The sequence below is a fragment of the Biomphalaria glabrata genome, chromosome 2 (assembly GCF_947242115.1).
Source record: "Biomphalaria glabrata chromosome 2, xgBioGlab47.1, whole genome shotgun sequence".
In the NCBI taxonomy this organism is placed as follows: Eukaryota; Metazoa; Mollusca; class Gastropoda; family Planorbidae; genus Biomphalaria; species Biomphalaria glabrata.
In genome coordinates, this window is record NC_074712.1 from 14,017,325 (window position 1) to 14,033,124 (window position 15,800).

A 15,800-nucleotide genomic window follows, 5' to 3' on the forward strand; every position below is an offset into this window, starting at 1 on the left:
TTGTTTACACATATGGTTGTTTCATTGCTATATAGAGTTAAACTAACTTTGAGGTAACATTTTTATAATTTTTATTATAGAGCTTGTTTACACACATGGTTGTTTCACTGCTATATATAGAGTCAAACGTTCTCACATCACCAACTTTGATTGAGATGGATAAGAGTTAAAATTTTATTATACAGCTTGTTTACATAAATGGTAGTTTCAAAGAGCTGCTTTAGAATTTGATATCTACAAGAAGACAGGACCATTTGTTTTACATTGTGTCTTTATGTATGTTGTCCCTATTCAGTATTACTCCCCTTAGTAAAGGAGTCATTGTAATGATGTGTGTTAAATGTGTTACCTTAGTGTGTAAATAGAATTTATTCCTGAAGCTGACTTAGGGCTTTACCATAGCTTATTATGTTTCCCTTGGAGAAGGAATTAAAAGTAATGTTAGGTGTTAAAAGTGAATGTATTCATCAAGCTGGGTTAAGGCATTAGTATTTCTTATTGTGTTATCTAGTTTATTACAACAAACACCAATTTTTTTTAAGCCTAGGTGAAAATGTCTAACAACCACTGTGATTCTCTATTTTTTCTACACAATTACTGCTTCCTATTTCACTAATGTGTAGGAAAGAACCTATTCTTATTTAAAAAATGAAAAGTCCAAGCCACTGAACAATAAAAGAAGAAAAAGAGGTGAATTAACTTAGACTTTCTTATTCACCAACCTGAGCATCTGTTCTGGCTTTGTTAATATCCACAGGCATATTTTCTTGTCTTCCTCCCTAAGTTAATAGTAAGAATAAAAAGTAACATTTATGTATGAAAATACAAATAATCTTTTTTTAAATGTCTATGCAATGAAAGTAAAGCTGAAACATACTTGAATAATTTATATTACGATATTCTATCATGAGTAATAAAGAAAAACTTTTAATTAAAAGATTATGAGTGAAACAAACTTTTCATTAATTACATAATTTAACACAAAAAAAGCTTTAAAAACATAGCTCTTTTATATTTCTTTGAAACAAAAAATGGTAAGCAATCAAGTGATTTATTAATTTATTTATTTACAAAAAAAAAAAATTAAAAAGAATAAATAAAGTTCTTCCGGTTTTAAAAATTCAGATGATTTAAATACTTCACAATCATGAACCCAAAAAAGTGATATAAAGTCTTAGTTTACTAACCACTGACATAGAGACTAAAAGTTTTCGGAAGTGACCTGATGTTTCACTAATGATGTCATCCTCTAACTTGCGACCATACACTGATAAAATATATTAAAGATGTTTAGAACATGTGCATGATGAGTACATTGTCATAAAAAAAAATAGGCCAGGACTAATCATTGTCAAGAAAACATAATTTTTTTAATTGTAAATATTTCAGTCCCTAAGGGGTCTTACTGGTTTTGTAAGCTGCAGTCAAAGCATGGATCTGTGCATTGTTTCTTGTGCATAGAATTTCAATCAAAGCTGCTTCATCTGTGCCAGCACCCTAAAAAAAAAAATTAAAAAAAAAAAAGGCAGTGAGAAATACATTTACATAACAAGTAAATCAGTTGTTATTTTTTAAAAACTAAGTAACTATTACTTAGGACAACAAAAATCTTTTTTGAATATTTGAGACATGCCATGATGAGATACTTACTCTCATTGCCCTGCGAATTTCATAGGCATCAAATTCATCTGGCTTCATCATCAGTGCCACACTAGCATCTTCAAAGCGTCCTCCTAGCTCACTCTTTAAGTCATTGACCAAGTCCTGCAAGCCAGATAGAGTGTGTTGAGATAATAGCACAGTGATATATAAATATGTGAGGATACTTGTGACACCATCACTTTAAACACTTTGGAAGTGAGAAGAAAATAGTGCTACTATTTGGAGCACAAAAAGATTTGTTTAAATACTCCAATGAAATTAATTAAATTTATAGAAACATCTTTCATTTCAAGTTAAAGCATTAGTTAAAGCAATGATTTAAACAAAAATAGTTTCTTCTTAACTTACACGACCAAAACATGTTTTGTACATAAGCTTGATCTGCTGCCTCTGAGCGTTGGATCGGTGGCCAAGTATATCAATAATAGCTTTTTCATCAGTGCCTAAAATAAATGTGTTATTGCTGAGTCACTGGTTTCAAACATTTCTATAAACTTAAAGTTAAAAGGCGAGTTCGCTTAACTCTTTCTCTCCAAAGTAGTACAATTTCAACTCTTCAAATCAGTCAGATTGTTGCCTCTATCGTGAGTATTTTAAAACATGTTTGATTTGTTTATAAAGGAGTAAAACTTAATCATGAATAGTTTCCCTTTGTTAAACATCTGGATTTTTATTTCCGTTAGTAGTGTCATGGGATAACAAGTTCCAGATTTTTCATTTTATATGTTATTATATCTGTTATTTATTAAGTTTTCTGAGCAAATGAATAATTGTAATAGAAAAAGCATTTTTTTTTCTATTCAAATCCTAAAATGTAGATTAAGAAATCTTGTCCACAATCCGTGAATTTTCATGTTTTATTTTCACAATTAAAAATATTTTTTTTAATACATATATCGATTTGTATCATGCATTTCTCTTTAATTCTGTACCAAATGTAACATTTTAGTTAAACAAAAAAATTATTAATAATTAGGGAGAGAAAGAGTTAATTAGCTTTCAACCTTCGATAAAATTTTTTGTTTAAGAAAGCTATAGTATTATAAAAGAAATAAAATATTTACCAAAGCCTTTCATTGCTTTCCTCAGAACTTGGACATCTTGTTCTACATTAAAATTTGGATATGGCTTGAGTGTGCCTTCTTCCTGTTCATAGATAATACTACTATGTTAAAAAAGATTAAGTGTGTAGTTGTGGTATTACTATGTACTGGTAAATAAATTCCTAATAATCCATTTTATTTTCTTACATAGATTTGGTAATTAGCTGGGCCTGGTACACTGCCATAGTTTGCTCCACCTGTGGGTGCTCCATAACTACCATACTGGCCACCAGTTTGGCCACCAGGGGGTGCACCATAGCCACCAGCAGGGGGTGCACCATAGCCACCAGCAGAGGGTGCACCGTACCCACCAGCAGGTGGGGCTCCATATCCTCCTGCACTGGGTGCACTGTACCCTCCTGGCTGGGCACCTGGAGCTCCATATCCAGCAGCAGGTGCAGCACCATATCCAGGTGATGACCCATAGCCAGCAGACTGTGGAGGTGCACTGCCTTGCACCTGACCGTAAGCAGGAGTAGGTGCACCAAAACCACCAGGTGGTGGGTTGTATGCTGGAGAAGGATTGTATCCACCCTGTTGTGGGTAGCTTGGTTGAGCAGGATATCCAGGCTAAAAAAAAAGTTAAAAATTACATTACACTCAATACAAATAAGATTTGCTAACAAAATATGTAGTTATCTAAGCATAAATATTGTTACAAATGAACAGTGATAGGTAGAGGTCAACGTATGACCCCGGTGAGATGACACAGCAGCGAGTGTTCTCTGGAATCTACATGTACAAACAAAGACAGGATGTGATGTGTCATCACGTGTTGTTCCAGGGGACGAACAGATCTAAGTAGGGGGACAGTTACTAATGAACAGTGACAGATAGAGGTCACTACGTGTGACCCCGACTTGACACTGCAGCGTGTGTTCTCTGGAATCTACATGTATAAATAAAGACCGGATGTGACGTTTCCTCACGTGTTATTCCAGAAGATACTAGCCGTGTTTGTGCAACTTTGGACAAGCGATTAGGGACTCTATATAAGCCAGAAAGTTAATGTGAAAGTCAATCATATGGAGTCGTGAGTGAGCCGTTACAGTCGATACAGACGATGTAAGACGTGTGCGGCTCTGTGGAAGAGAAATGTGTACGACTCGATGCAAGTTAACTAGGGTAGAGTTAACTGGAGTGGACTACTGTCGTTAAAGTCTATACAGCGAACTACAGTGGACTTGTGCCGTAACAGTCGATACAGTCGATGTAAGACGTGTGCGGCTCTGATTCGGTAGACTTTGAGTACGACTTGGTTCAGCTTTGGGAGACCTGGAGCGACACTGGGAAGTGTGTTGTTGGTCTGTTCTGTGGAATACGGCTCGATGCAAGTTGAGAAGACATGAATTGCAACGCAGTGAAGAGATGAATTGCAACGAAGTATAGCTAACTGTAAGCTGACAGATATTGTACAGTCTTCTACGCTACATGTTACAGTAACAAATTGTTAGATTTAATAGTCAATAAAGTTATATGAAACTGAAAGTTTAGTCGTCAAGTTCTTTGCAGTGTTTTTATTTGTGTGCCAACTAATACATCTAGCCAGAAGATTCAGAAATACGTAACAATATTAATAAAAACTCCAAAAGTAATCTTAAGTACAATAATTTAATGGTTTAAAGGAAAAGGAAACCATCATTTAGGTCTTAAAAGAGTTAAAACTGAGCAAGTTTTAAAAATTAACTTAGCATTACTAATGCTTAATGAATATCTATTATCTGAGACAGAACTGTATGTTTTTAAATTCTATATGTTTACTATACAGACCATACATTATAAACTGTACCAGAAATATAAATCATTTAATTTTTACCTTAACAGAATGCCAAATTACAGTTGTTTTTCTTTAAGAATGCATATATTAATATATACCTTTCATTTTACAAATAAATTTAAATCAACAGTATATATGTTTAGGGCTTTAAGTTTAAAACATGAAGTACCATATCAATTAAATTATAAAATAATATTACACCTAATATCTGAAAAAAGCCAGGCTAAAAATTCTCAGTATTATGGTGTAAATTTTTATTTTTTAATTAACCCTTAGTAAATGAAATAAAAGTGTGAAAAACAAAAACAGTCCTAGAATTCAAAGAATAAAAGGGGTGAGCAAAGTCCAGTCATATGTAAGTGTCACGTACACTATGACCATATATGGTAACAGTTTTGAGTTGTTCGCCGACTTATCTCAAAATAGCAGGGAAACATTAGACTGCAATGATTGGTTGGTCTGGGAGGTGTAAGTTGTTGATCACGTGATTACGAGCTGAAAACCGGGGAAGATGCAAAATAGCCTCAGTCGGTTGTAAATATTTGTAGAGATAAGATCTAACTTGTATGTAGTTAAGAATATATATTTTATTCATATCAAGACTCAGATATATTATTGAATAGATCAGTTATTCAAGTACATTTTAACCATTGTAACTATTTGTGTATAGTGTTTTCAAGTTATTAATTAAAGCAATTGTTTTTGAACGAAGAGAAGTTTCTTCATTGAATTTAGATCGTACTTAGATCATATTTGTCAAGTTGTAATGCCTAGACCTAGATGATCCTCTTATCAATTGGCAACATTCTGTATGATCGTATCATCAACATAGATCTGTCTACTTCTATACGATCATCTTATTGAAAGATCATTTCAAGATCCTCGGCAATCATGATCATTGATGGTGCAACATAGTTCAAGTCTGATTGTGACAGTGGCATCATCTTAGATTGTGACATCAACACCATTGATGATCGTGACATCTGGCACCTCTGACACTCGATAAAGGTCATCAAAAGATCATCAAAAAGATCATCAAAAAAAAAATAAAATAATAAAAAATTTTTTTTTTCAAGATCTAAGGAAACATTTTTCGAAACTTTGTCAATTACAACACTTCGATTTTCTTCAACTTGAGAATAGTTCTACTGTGTTCAAAGGTCAGTTTGGTTATCGATATCTTATCTTATCATAGATATAGATCTACGATAGAGTTTTCACTATAACTCTCGAGATCTAATATTATTATATTGTATTGGCATTGGCAATAAGACCAATATTATTTAACTGGCATGATATATAAGCCCAGTAATATTTAGCTGGCATAACATAAGCCCAGTTCTGGCATAACATAAGCCCAGTATTATTCAACTGACACAGTAGATAAGCCCAGTATCATTTAACTGGCATCATTAGTATTATAGATAAGCCCAGTAGCAATTACCTGGCACTATAATCTATCAAGTATCATTCAACTGACATCATTATTACTATAGATAAGCCCAGTAGCAATTACCTGGCACTATAAGCTATCAAGTAGACATTTTTCTACTAAATGATATCAAGTCAATCGTACAGAACGAAGACTTTAATACTACAAGTTATACTAGATCTACAATCTCAAGAGAAAGAAAAGTTCATAGCCTTGTACGGCTCAACATTATTTTATTAACCTGATATGGTTGAATACATCTACACTTCCTACAACGACTCCAGTAGTACTTCTACTGTAAAACAAAGTTCTACTTCATAACCTAATACGGCATAACTAACATTGTTATATTTAAAAGGTACTATAGTTGTATATTCAAGTTCATATATTATACTATAAAACACAAAAACTACACAATGGATCCAAGTTATAGAACTCAACGAATATTGGAGTTAATCGAGATAGCCAAAGAAAAACAAATCTCTAAACACGATCAATGGGCAGAACGAATAGAAAAAAATGAATTTGAAGAAAGACAAAGAGAACATGAAACAAAGAAACGGCAAGAAGATAAAGAAGCTGCCGAAAAACAAAGAGAACATGAAAGAGCACAAATGGAATTCGAAAAATTGAAAATGCAACATGAAGAAAATAAACTAAAAGACACAAAAAGTACAGAAGCCAACATTAATCAAGCAGGTTCTAATATCTTTGATCGATATAAACTCATGTCAAAGATTCATTCATTCAATGAGTCTACAGATAACATGAACATATAAGATTCGAAATGTTAGCAACAACGTCTGGTTTACCTGAAGAACATTGGTCAAGTTCCCTTCTCAGTTTAATGACAGGAAAAGCAGTTGACATTTGTTCGCAGTTATCAGTCAACAAGCGCAGTGAATATCATGATATCAAGGAAGCATTACTATGTCAATACGGAGCAACCTCAGACAACTACAGAAAGAAATTCTATAGCTCAAGACCGAAACAAGAAGATGATCCTTAAATTTTCGTTTCGAACATGACCATGTGGTTCAATAGATGGATATCTCTTGCTAAAGTGGAAAATACTTATCAAGCTATCAGACAACATATCATCATTGACAATATCACACATGCTCATTCAGAAGATATCCAATCCTAAATAATTGAAAGAAGTCCTTCTGATATTCCTACGTTAACCAAAATCATCAGACAATATAAAGCTGCTTATCCAAACAAGCCAGTCAAACCAGCAGCAGATGAAAATTTTGTATGTTATACACAAGACAGAAGAAATTCACAGAATACAAAATATGATAAAATCATTTGCAACAAATGCAACAACATAGGACATCCTGCTTCTCAATGCCGAACCAAGATTATTGAATGTTCATATTGTCATATGAAAGGTCATCAAGCTCATGAATGCAGAAGAAAGCAGTTTAATACCAGCAATCCATACCATGGCAAGCAATCTACAAGAAATCAAAGATATAATGAAAGACCTCGTTACAGAAGCCACTCTCAAGATTCCAGACCACGATATGTATATAAGAAGAATTTTTCCAACAGAAATGATAGAGATGAACATTCAACTATGACTGTCTTAGCGAAAACAAATGGTCTTAAATTCTATCCAGGTTGGGTAGGAAATCAAAAAGTACAGGTGCTACGTGACACCGGAAGCACATCTATATTAATCAAGAGATGTTTCGTCAAGTCAGAACAACTAACAGGAAAATCAGTTCAAGTAACAGCATTTAATGGCACTGTCAGCAGTCTACCAGAAGCCATAATACACATTAAGACGCCATTTTTTACCGGTCCAACCGAAGCCTTGGTTGTCCGTGACTTACCAGTTGACTTAATCATAGGCAACATTGAAGGAGTCAGAGACTGCACCCCACAAGAACTTTTAGAGTGGGCAAACAATATTGAAAGAAATCAAGAATGTTATGCAGTAGTAACCAGATCAAAGACCAAACCAAAAGAACAATTTTCATCAGAACGAACAAGCCAAAATGAATCAATACCTAAGACTCCAGTACAGAACATTCAAAATGAGTCAGAACCAGTAATCAGAACATTACCTGAAAATGTCGATGAACTGCCACAATTTCAGCATGATGAATTCAAACATGAACAGAAGATTGATTCATCTTTGCAAAGACTTTATAAGAAGGCGCAAGCAAACAAACAATCAAAATTCACAGATGAACCATATTTTCAGAATGGTATTCTTATGAAGAACAGTCACAACAAGAATGAAACTATACAACAAGTCCTTGTACCTCAAAGATACAGAAGAGAAATATTGGCTACAGGACATAATCTTCCACATGCAGGTCATATGGGTGTCACCAAAATGAAGAAAAGAATCCTTCAAGAATTCTATTGGTCAAGCATCACCAAAGATGTCAAGAAATATGTCAGCTCTTGCCATGTTTGCCGAATGAAACGTCGCAGAGGCAATACAATACAATCAAGTCAAGCCACAAAGTTGATGAGCAAGCCAACATGGACATCCCTACTCACTGAATGCCCATCCCTACCTATCACAAGTGCATCTCCATCTCCCACATGTCCATCCTTAACCATTGGCAACAAAGACTCTATATCTCAAGTATTATACGAGAATCCAAGAACTCTATCCTTTAGTGCTACACCATACAGAGACAACTTATACGGCAAACAAGATCGCCAATTTAACAATGCAAATAGCAAAGAATACACAATACAACCAGATTCAAATTCATCAGAAACAGAAACAGCATGTCAGCAAGCCTCAGATACCAGAAACTTTGTCATATCAGCATGTGAGCAAGCTAAAGAAGCCACAGCTAAAGCAAACAGAAATACTCAAGCTAGAGTCAACAAAACAAGAAAACTCAGACAGTTTGAACCAGGAGACAAAGTATGTTTATTGTTACCAGACAAGAACAACAAGCTATTTATCAAATGGCAAGGTCCATTCTCAGTACTCAGAAAAATCACAGATGTTGATTATGAAATTGACATTCATAACAAGAAGAAAATATACCATATCAACATGCTACAAAAGTACAACACTGAAACAGATGATGATACGAGTACAGAACAGACAGAAACAGTTATGTTATGTTTAGCAGTCATACCTGAAGAAGAAGAAAATGATATGGATGATTTCAATGATTTCATAATGCCAGATACACCACCGAAGCAAACAGAATTTTGGCATGATATCAAAATTGATAAATTATCACATCAGAGAAAACAAGAATTAACAAATATTCTAAAAGAACATGCAGAAATATTCACAGATATTCCAGGAAAAACTTCTATTGTTGAACAAGAAATCATACTTACAGATTCCAAGCCTACAAAATCAAGACCTTATCCTTTACCAATACACTACAGAGATTTCCTTCAACAAGAAATCAACCAACTTTTAGAACAAGGCATCATAGAACATTCTAATTCACCATATGCCGCACCAATTGTACTTGTCAAACGTAAACAAGCATCAACTCCAAGAATGTGTGTCGACTTCAGACAATTAAACAAAATAACTCGTCTCGATTCATACCCCATGCCTAACCCTGAAGATCTTATGACACAATTTTCAGAGGCAAGATTCTTCACCAAACTAGATTTATCTAGAGGTTATTACCAGATTCCTGTAAAGGAAGAATCAAAACCATTTACAGCCTTCACAACAGCATTCGGACTATTCCAGTTCAACTACATGCCATTCGGATTGGTCAACGCCAGCAGCACTTTTAACAGAGCTATACATAGAATACTGAACCAACGAAAAGACACAGTATCTTACATAGATGACATTTGCATATTCCATAAAACATGGAATGAACACATGAAAGGATTACATGAAGTATTCAACATAATACACCAATACGGCTTCACGATAAAACCTAGCAAGGTAGAATTAGCCATGACTGAAGTATCTTTCCTAGGTCATAGAGTTAGCTACAACTCACTTAGACCACAAGAAGATATCATCAAACGCATTTTAGACATCAAGGTTCCCACAACTAAGAAACAAGTTAGAAGCATTCTGGGACTGTGTAATTTTTACAGAACATTTATTCCTAATTACATAGAACTCATTGATTTTTTTTTTTTTTGATTTTTGATTTGAGGCACATCGGCACAATTTAGGCCATGTCTTGCCTGCAGTCCTTTAAGGACTACTCTCTCTCTAAACAACAAGGGCCAGATTCTATACAGTCATATAATTAAAATCAAGGTCTATTCACAGTTAAAATAGTAAAGGTAGTAAAAATTTAAATATTTGGTAAAAATCTAATGTAAATAGTGCATGTTCACAAATTCAGAAATCAGATCTTCGTAGATAGCCCCACTTCCAGAATAAAGCCCAGTACCTTCCCAGGGTCGACATTATTAAATAGTGTTTTTAGATTAGTGGCTCTAAAATATTTCGCCCTGACATCCTGGTATCTGGGGCAATCAACGAGGATATGTTCCACGGTGAGGCGAGAGTCACAGTACTCGCAAAGTGGGGGCTCCTCTCTTTTCAGTACAAAAGAGTGCGTGATGTAGGTGTGGCCAATCCTAAGTCTGGACATGGTTGTGCTACCACGCCTTGTCAGACCCTTAGATGTGGGCCGCCACCTGACATCCGCCACAATCTGCCTGAGTTTACTGTGAGTCTCAGCCTCCCATCGGTTCTGCCACTCTCGATAGGTGGCAGAGGCAATACTTTGTCTCAGGTCCGAGTAGGGAATTTGGGTTCCTGACACCGCATGATTTAGGGCTCTCTTTGCTTCTCTGTCTGCGGCTTCGTTTCCCTCAATGCCGACATGGGAGGGGACCCAGATGAAGGTGACATCCCTACGGTCGGCTGTTATTTGGTCCAACAGCTTCAGGCTCTTATGTACCAATGGGATGTCAGTCTTCATCCGCCCCAAAGCTTGCAATGCAGATTTGGAGTCGGAGCAGATTATAAATTTACTCCTTTCTGATGCTTTTACGGCCATAAGTGTAAGCAATATTGCGTGCAATTCGGCCGTAAAGATGGAGCAGCCATCGGGGAGTCTACGGGAGATTGTTTTGTTCCGAAAGGAGCAGGCACACGCGACCTTTCCCTCCATTTTGGATCCGTCTGTGTAGATGGTGCCACAATCTCCGTAGCTCTCCTGCAGTTCCCTAAAGTGGACTTGTAGTATGCTTGGGTCTGTATTTTCTTTTTTGAAATTAAGGAGGGATAAATTTAATTTGGGTTTATTCATTAGCCAAGGAGGATTCTGAGGGGTTTCTATTTTAGAGATTTGGTCAATGGGTGGGGTTAAATTTTGGATGGGTTCTCTCATTCGAAGGCCCAACGGCTGTATGACGTTAGGCCTTCGATTGTATAATTCTACCTCTGTGGGGTTAAATATGGAGTCAAAAGCAGGGTTCGTGGGGTTGGATTTTAGCTTGACTATATACTGCATTGCAAGCTTTTTCATTCTTATATCCATGGGGAGTTCTCCAGCCTCCACATGGAGACTTGGGATAGGTGATGTACGAAACGCGCCGAGACAGAGACGCAGGGCAGCATTTTGTATTGGTTCCAGTATTTTTAGGTACGACTTCCTTGCTGCTCCATATATTATGGATCCGTAGTCTAGCTTGGATCGAATTAGACTCCGATAGAGCAGCAGCAAGGTATCTCTGTCAGCTCCCCAGTCCGTATGGCTGAGTACTCTTAGTATGTTTAATGACTTTTGGCATTTCTTCTTAAGTTCCTTAATGTGGGGGAGAAAATTAAATTTGGAATCTAAGGTGAGGCCTAAAAATTTTGTAGTTTTCACGACAGGGATCTTCTTTTTGTGTATAAATAGTTCAGGGTCTGGGTGGAGTCCCCTTAGATTACAAAAATGTATACTAACTGTTTTGGAGTCTGAGAATTTGAAACCATTATAGTTTGCCCAACCCTGAATTTTGTTTAAACATAACTGTAATTTTCTTTCTAAGGTGTTCATGTTTTTCCCATAAGTAAGAATGACAAAGTCATCAACATACAAAGAGCACTCTATGCCAGGGGACAGCGCATTTATGATGCTATTTATTTTAATGTTGAACAGGGTGACTGACAGAATGCTGCCCTGGGGTACACCCATTTCCTGGTCATGAGTGTCAGAAGCGGAGTTGCCCACTCGAACCTGAAATTTTTGATCTTTCAGAAATTCCTCCACAGAACGGGGGAGGTGTCCCTTAAGCCCCATAAGCGCCAGGTCACGTAGAATGCCATGTTTCCAGGTTGTGTCATAGGCCTTTTCTATATCGAAGAATACAGCTACTAGATGTTCTCTTCTGAGTAATGTATTTCTAATATAAGCTTCCAGCCTTACCAGGTGGTCAGTTGTTGTCCGCCCCTGCCGGAATCCGCACTGGTAGTTTGAGATCACTTTATTCCTTTCCAGGTACCAGACCAGCCTACTGTTAATCATTCTTTCCATGGTTTTGCAGATGCAGCTTGTTAGTGCTATTGGTCGATAGTTAGCTGGGTCAGAGCTGTCTCTTCCCGGTTTAGGTATCGGTATAACTGTGGCTTTCCTCCAGCTGTTTGGGAAAGCGCCTGTTTGCCACACACAGTTATAGACCCCTAGCAGGACTGCCAATGAGGGTTCGGGAAGGTGCTTGAGGAACTGGTAATGGATTTCGTCTTCTCCAGGCGCCGTGTCATGTGACTTGTCCAGCGATTCCCTCAGTTCCTCAAGCGAGAACGGTTTGTTGTAGTCTTCATTGTTCTCTGACCTGAAATCAATGGGGTGTCTTTCCTCCCTGGTATTGACTTTTTGGAACTCTGGCATGTAGTGTGCAGTGGATGATTTTTCTGCTATTGAGGATGCAAGGCAGTCAGCTATTTCTCTGGGGGACATGACAGTTCGTCCTTGGTTTTTCAAATGCCCTATTGCATTTGATTCTTTCCCTTTGATTCGCCTTACTGCCTTCCAAACCGCTCTAGCAGAAGTTTTGGCATCCAGACTGCCGACAAAACTTCTCCAGGAATTCCTTTTGGCTGACCGTATGGTTTGTCTAGCCTTTGCTCTAGCTATCCTGAATAGCTTTAGGTTTTCCTGGGAAGGATTCTTTATAAATGCAGCCAGTCGTTTTTTCCTATCACCAATAGCACTTTTGCAAGCTGTATCAAACCATGGTTTGCTAGGCCGTTTTGGATTTGCAGAGGTTAGGGGTACAACTTTCCTGGCTATACTTAGTAGCTTGCTAGCAAAGGTATCAGCTGGGTTCTGTTCATGGAGGATATTTTCTGTGATATCCTCAGAGCATCTTTTTTGGAATTGTTCCCAATCGGCCTTATTCAGTTTCCACCGCTGAGGTCGTCCCAATGAAGGGAGATTGTTAGTAATGATGATTGGGAAGTGATCACTTCCCCGTAGATCATTGCTAACTGACCATTTAAAATCGTCCAGAAGTCCAGGGACGCATACGGTGAGGTCAATGCATGTGAATGATCCAGTTCCTGGGTGCAAGTAGGTCGGTGATGCATCATTAAGTATGCATAAATCATGTTGGAGGAAGATATCCTCCAGCATACGACCTCTTGTGTCGGTATTGTTGGATCCCCACATGGTGTTATGGGCATTGAAATCCCCAAGGATTAAATAAGGCCGGGGGAGTTGTTTCAATAGGTCCTCCATGTCTGTTCGGTTTAATGGAGCGCCTGGTGGTAGATACAGGCTGCAGCAAGTGATAACCTTGTGAAGGGTTATCCTAGCTGCTACGGCCTGTAGTGTGGTCTGTAGTTCTACCCTCTCATGGGGGATGCTATCCTTCACAAGGATACAGACTCCACCTGATGCTCTCTCTGCATCCTCAACATTCTTGGTGTAAGCACGGTAGCTTCGGAAGCTGATGCAATCTTTCAGAAATGTTTCCTGTAAGCAGACAGCTACAGGAGTCTCAGAGTCCATCAGTAGCTGCATTTCCTCGTAATTGGCCTTGAGGCCTCTACAATTCCACTGTACAATTCTGGAATCCATGGCTTATTCTAGATGACCTACTTGGAGCTATTTGGCCTTGGGAGGCCCCCCGCCGGGTTTCCCTTTATTCCAGTGACCTTGGTATTTTTATTCTTGGGTTTGGATGGAGAGGAGGACAACCCCCTTTTGGGGGAAGTCTTTCTCTCTGGAGAGGGGAGATCCCTCTGGTTAGAGCGGAGGTTATTTCCTCCTCTCTCACCTCGGGCATCCTCTCCGCTTTGATTTCTCCCCTTAGGGAGTTGGTCAACCTCTAACTCGGTAGAGGTTGGGGTGTCTGGCTGGGTTCTCTGAGGAGAACCTGTGTCAGACATGATGTCTCCGGGTTCTCCCGGAGTATTGGTTTTGACATGCTGCTCAGTCTCCATGCTCTCATCAGCGAGCACAGAGAACCTGTTCTTTAGCATGACAACAGGGCTTTCTTGTTTCTTCAGAGGTGTGTTCTTTGGCGGTGTTTTCTTCTGAGTTGGGGGAGGAGGAGGGGGTGGTGGGGTAAATGTGTTCGTCTGTGTGGCTATGGATCTTCCTTTCTTAGCAACAGCCTGGGCGTAGGTCTTTGTCAAGCCGAAATGGCCCTTGGGTAGGGCCAGTACAGCCGATTTCGCCTGGCTAAAGGTACATCCGTTTCTTGCCTTGTACTCCTGCACGGCAACCTCCTGTTTCCACACAGGGCAGTCCTTGGAGTAGGCTGAGTGGCCAGCTTGACAGTTTGGGCATTTGAACTGGGCTGTGCAGCCCTTGTCCTCATGACCCTCTCCAGCACATCTGGCACACACAGTGTTCCTCTTGCAGACTGCCGCGCCGTGTCCATAACCCTGGCACTTGAAGCACCTCATGGGGTTAGGTATGTAGGGCCTCACTGGAACTCGTAGGTATCCTGCCTTCACATACTCTGGCGGTGTCCTAGTTCCGAATGTGAGGATAATAGTGGCGGTTTTGACCTCCTCACCCTCCCTGCGCCTGGTAATGCGCCGGGCATGGGTGACTCCTTCAATGCCCTCCACTATTTCCTTCTCGGAACATTCCAGTAGGTCCCTAGAGCTGATTACACCTCTGCTGGTGTTCAGACTCTTGTGTGGCATGACTTCCACTTGGAGATCACAGAGTCTTCTGCATCTTAAAAGCCCATCAGAGTGTGTCTTGCTGTCTACTTCTACAAGGAGTTCCATTGTTTTGTGTAGCTTAGACACACTCTTGGGCTCTCCCACTACTGACTTGAGTCCCTTATAGATAATAAAAGGGCTCAACTTTGTCAGGCTTTTTCCCTCCTCTGTGCATCTAACCACCAGAAATGATGGCCAGGTGGCACAGCTTTTTGGGACCTCCTCTTTTTTATCGTCAATTCGACGTTTCTTGCCCAGACATAGGTCTGGGGCAAGTAGTTTTGTGTGTGTTTTTTTGTCCATATATATTTTGGTTAATTCGGCACCTGTGCTCCCCACCCGCCATCGAGTCCAACAAGGGGACGGGCCATTCGGATGTCCAGAATGAGCCCGCCAGGGCTACACAGGTGCTATACTCAGTCAGCTGCTACATCGGACATGTGTCCGATACAGCAGCTCCCTGATAAACCCTCCAGCCACCGCCCTCCAGCATAGGTCGACGACCTATGCTGGTAGCTCGGCATGACCAGCCGGTTGACCCAGAGCGGGCCATCTGGGTCTCGGGTCTAGGGGAACTTGGAGCCAAAGTATTGTGTTGTTGTGGTTTATCCTCAGATAGCCACCACTCAAACACCAGGATCTCTTTATCCCCCCTTACCCGTCGCAGTCCACGGGCAAACGGACTGGTCTAGGACGTAGTGAGAATTTAAAGTTAAGGAGACAGTGTGATGATCA

General features: G+C 38.9%; 1 protein-coding gene across 3 annotated transcripts in view; it reads right to left on the reverse strand.

Annotated features, from left to right (window-relative positions):
- The window catches only part of LOC106078570 (annexin-B12-like), a 29,245-nt gene that overhangs the window by 5,770 nt on the left and 7,675 nt on the right, over positions 1 to 15,800 (reverse strand). For all 3 annotated transcript variants that reach the window (XM_056019261.1, XM_056019262.1, XM_056019259.1), the window contains exons 5-11: positions 2,913 to 3,335; positions 2,727 to 2,808; positions 2,011 to 2,105; positions 1,651 to 1,764; positions 1,407 to 1,497; positions 1,188 to 1,267; positions 723 to 779 (exon numbers count right to left, since the gene is read on the reverse strand). In XM_056019261.1, coding sequence (XP_055875236.1) covers positions 723 to 779; positions 1,188 to 1,267; positions 1,407 to 1,497; positions 1,651 to 1,764; positions 2,011 to 2,105; positions 2,727 to 2,808; positions 2,913 to 3,335 — 942 coding nt within the window. The remainder of the gene's footprint in view (positions 1 to 722; positions 780 to 1,187; positions 1,268 to 1,406; positions 1,498 to 1,650; positions 1,765 to 2,010; positions 2,106 to 2,726; positions 2,809 to 2,912; positions 3,336 to 15,800) is intronic.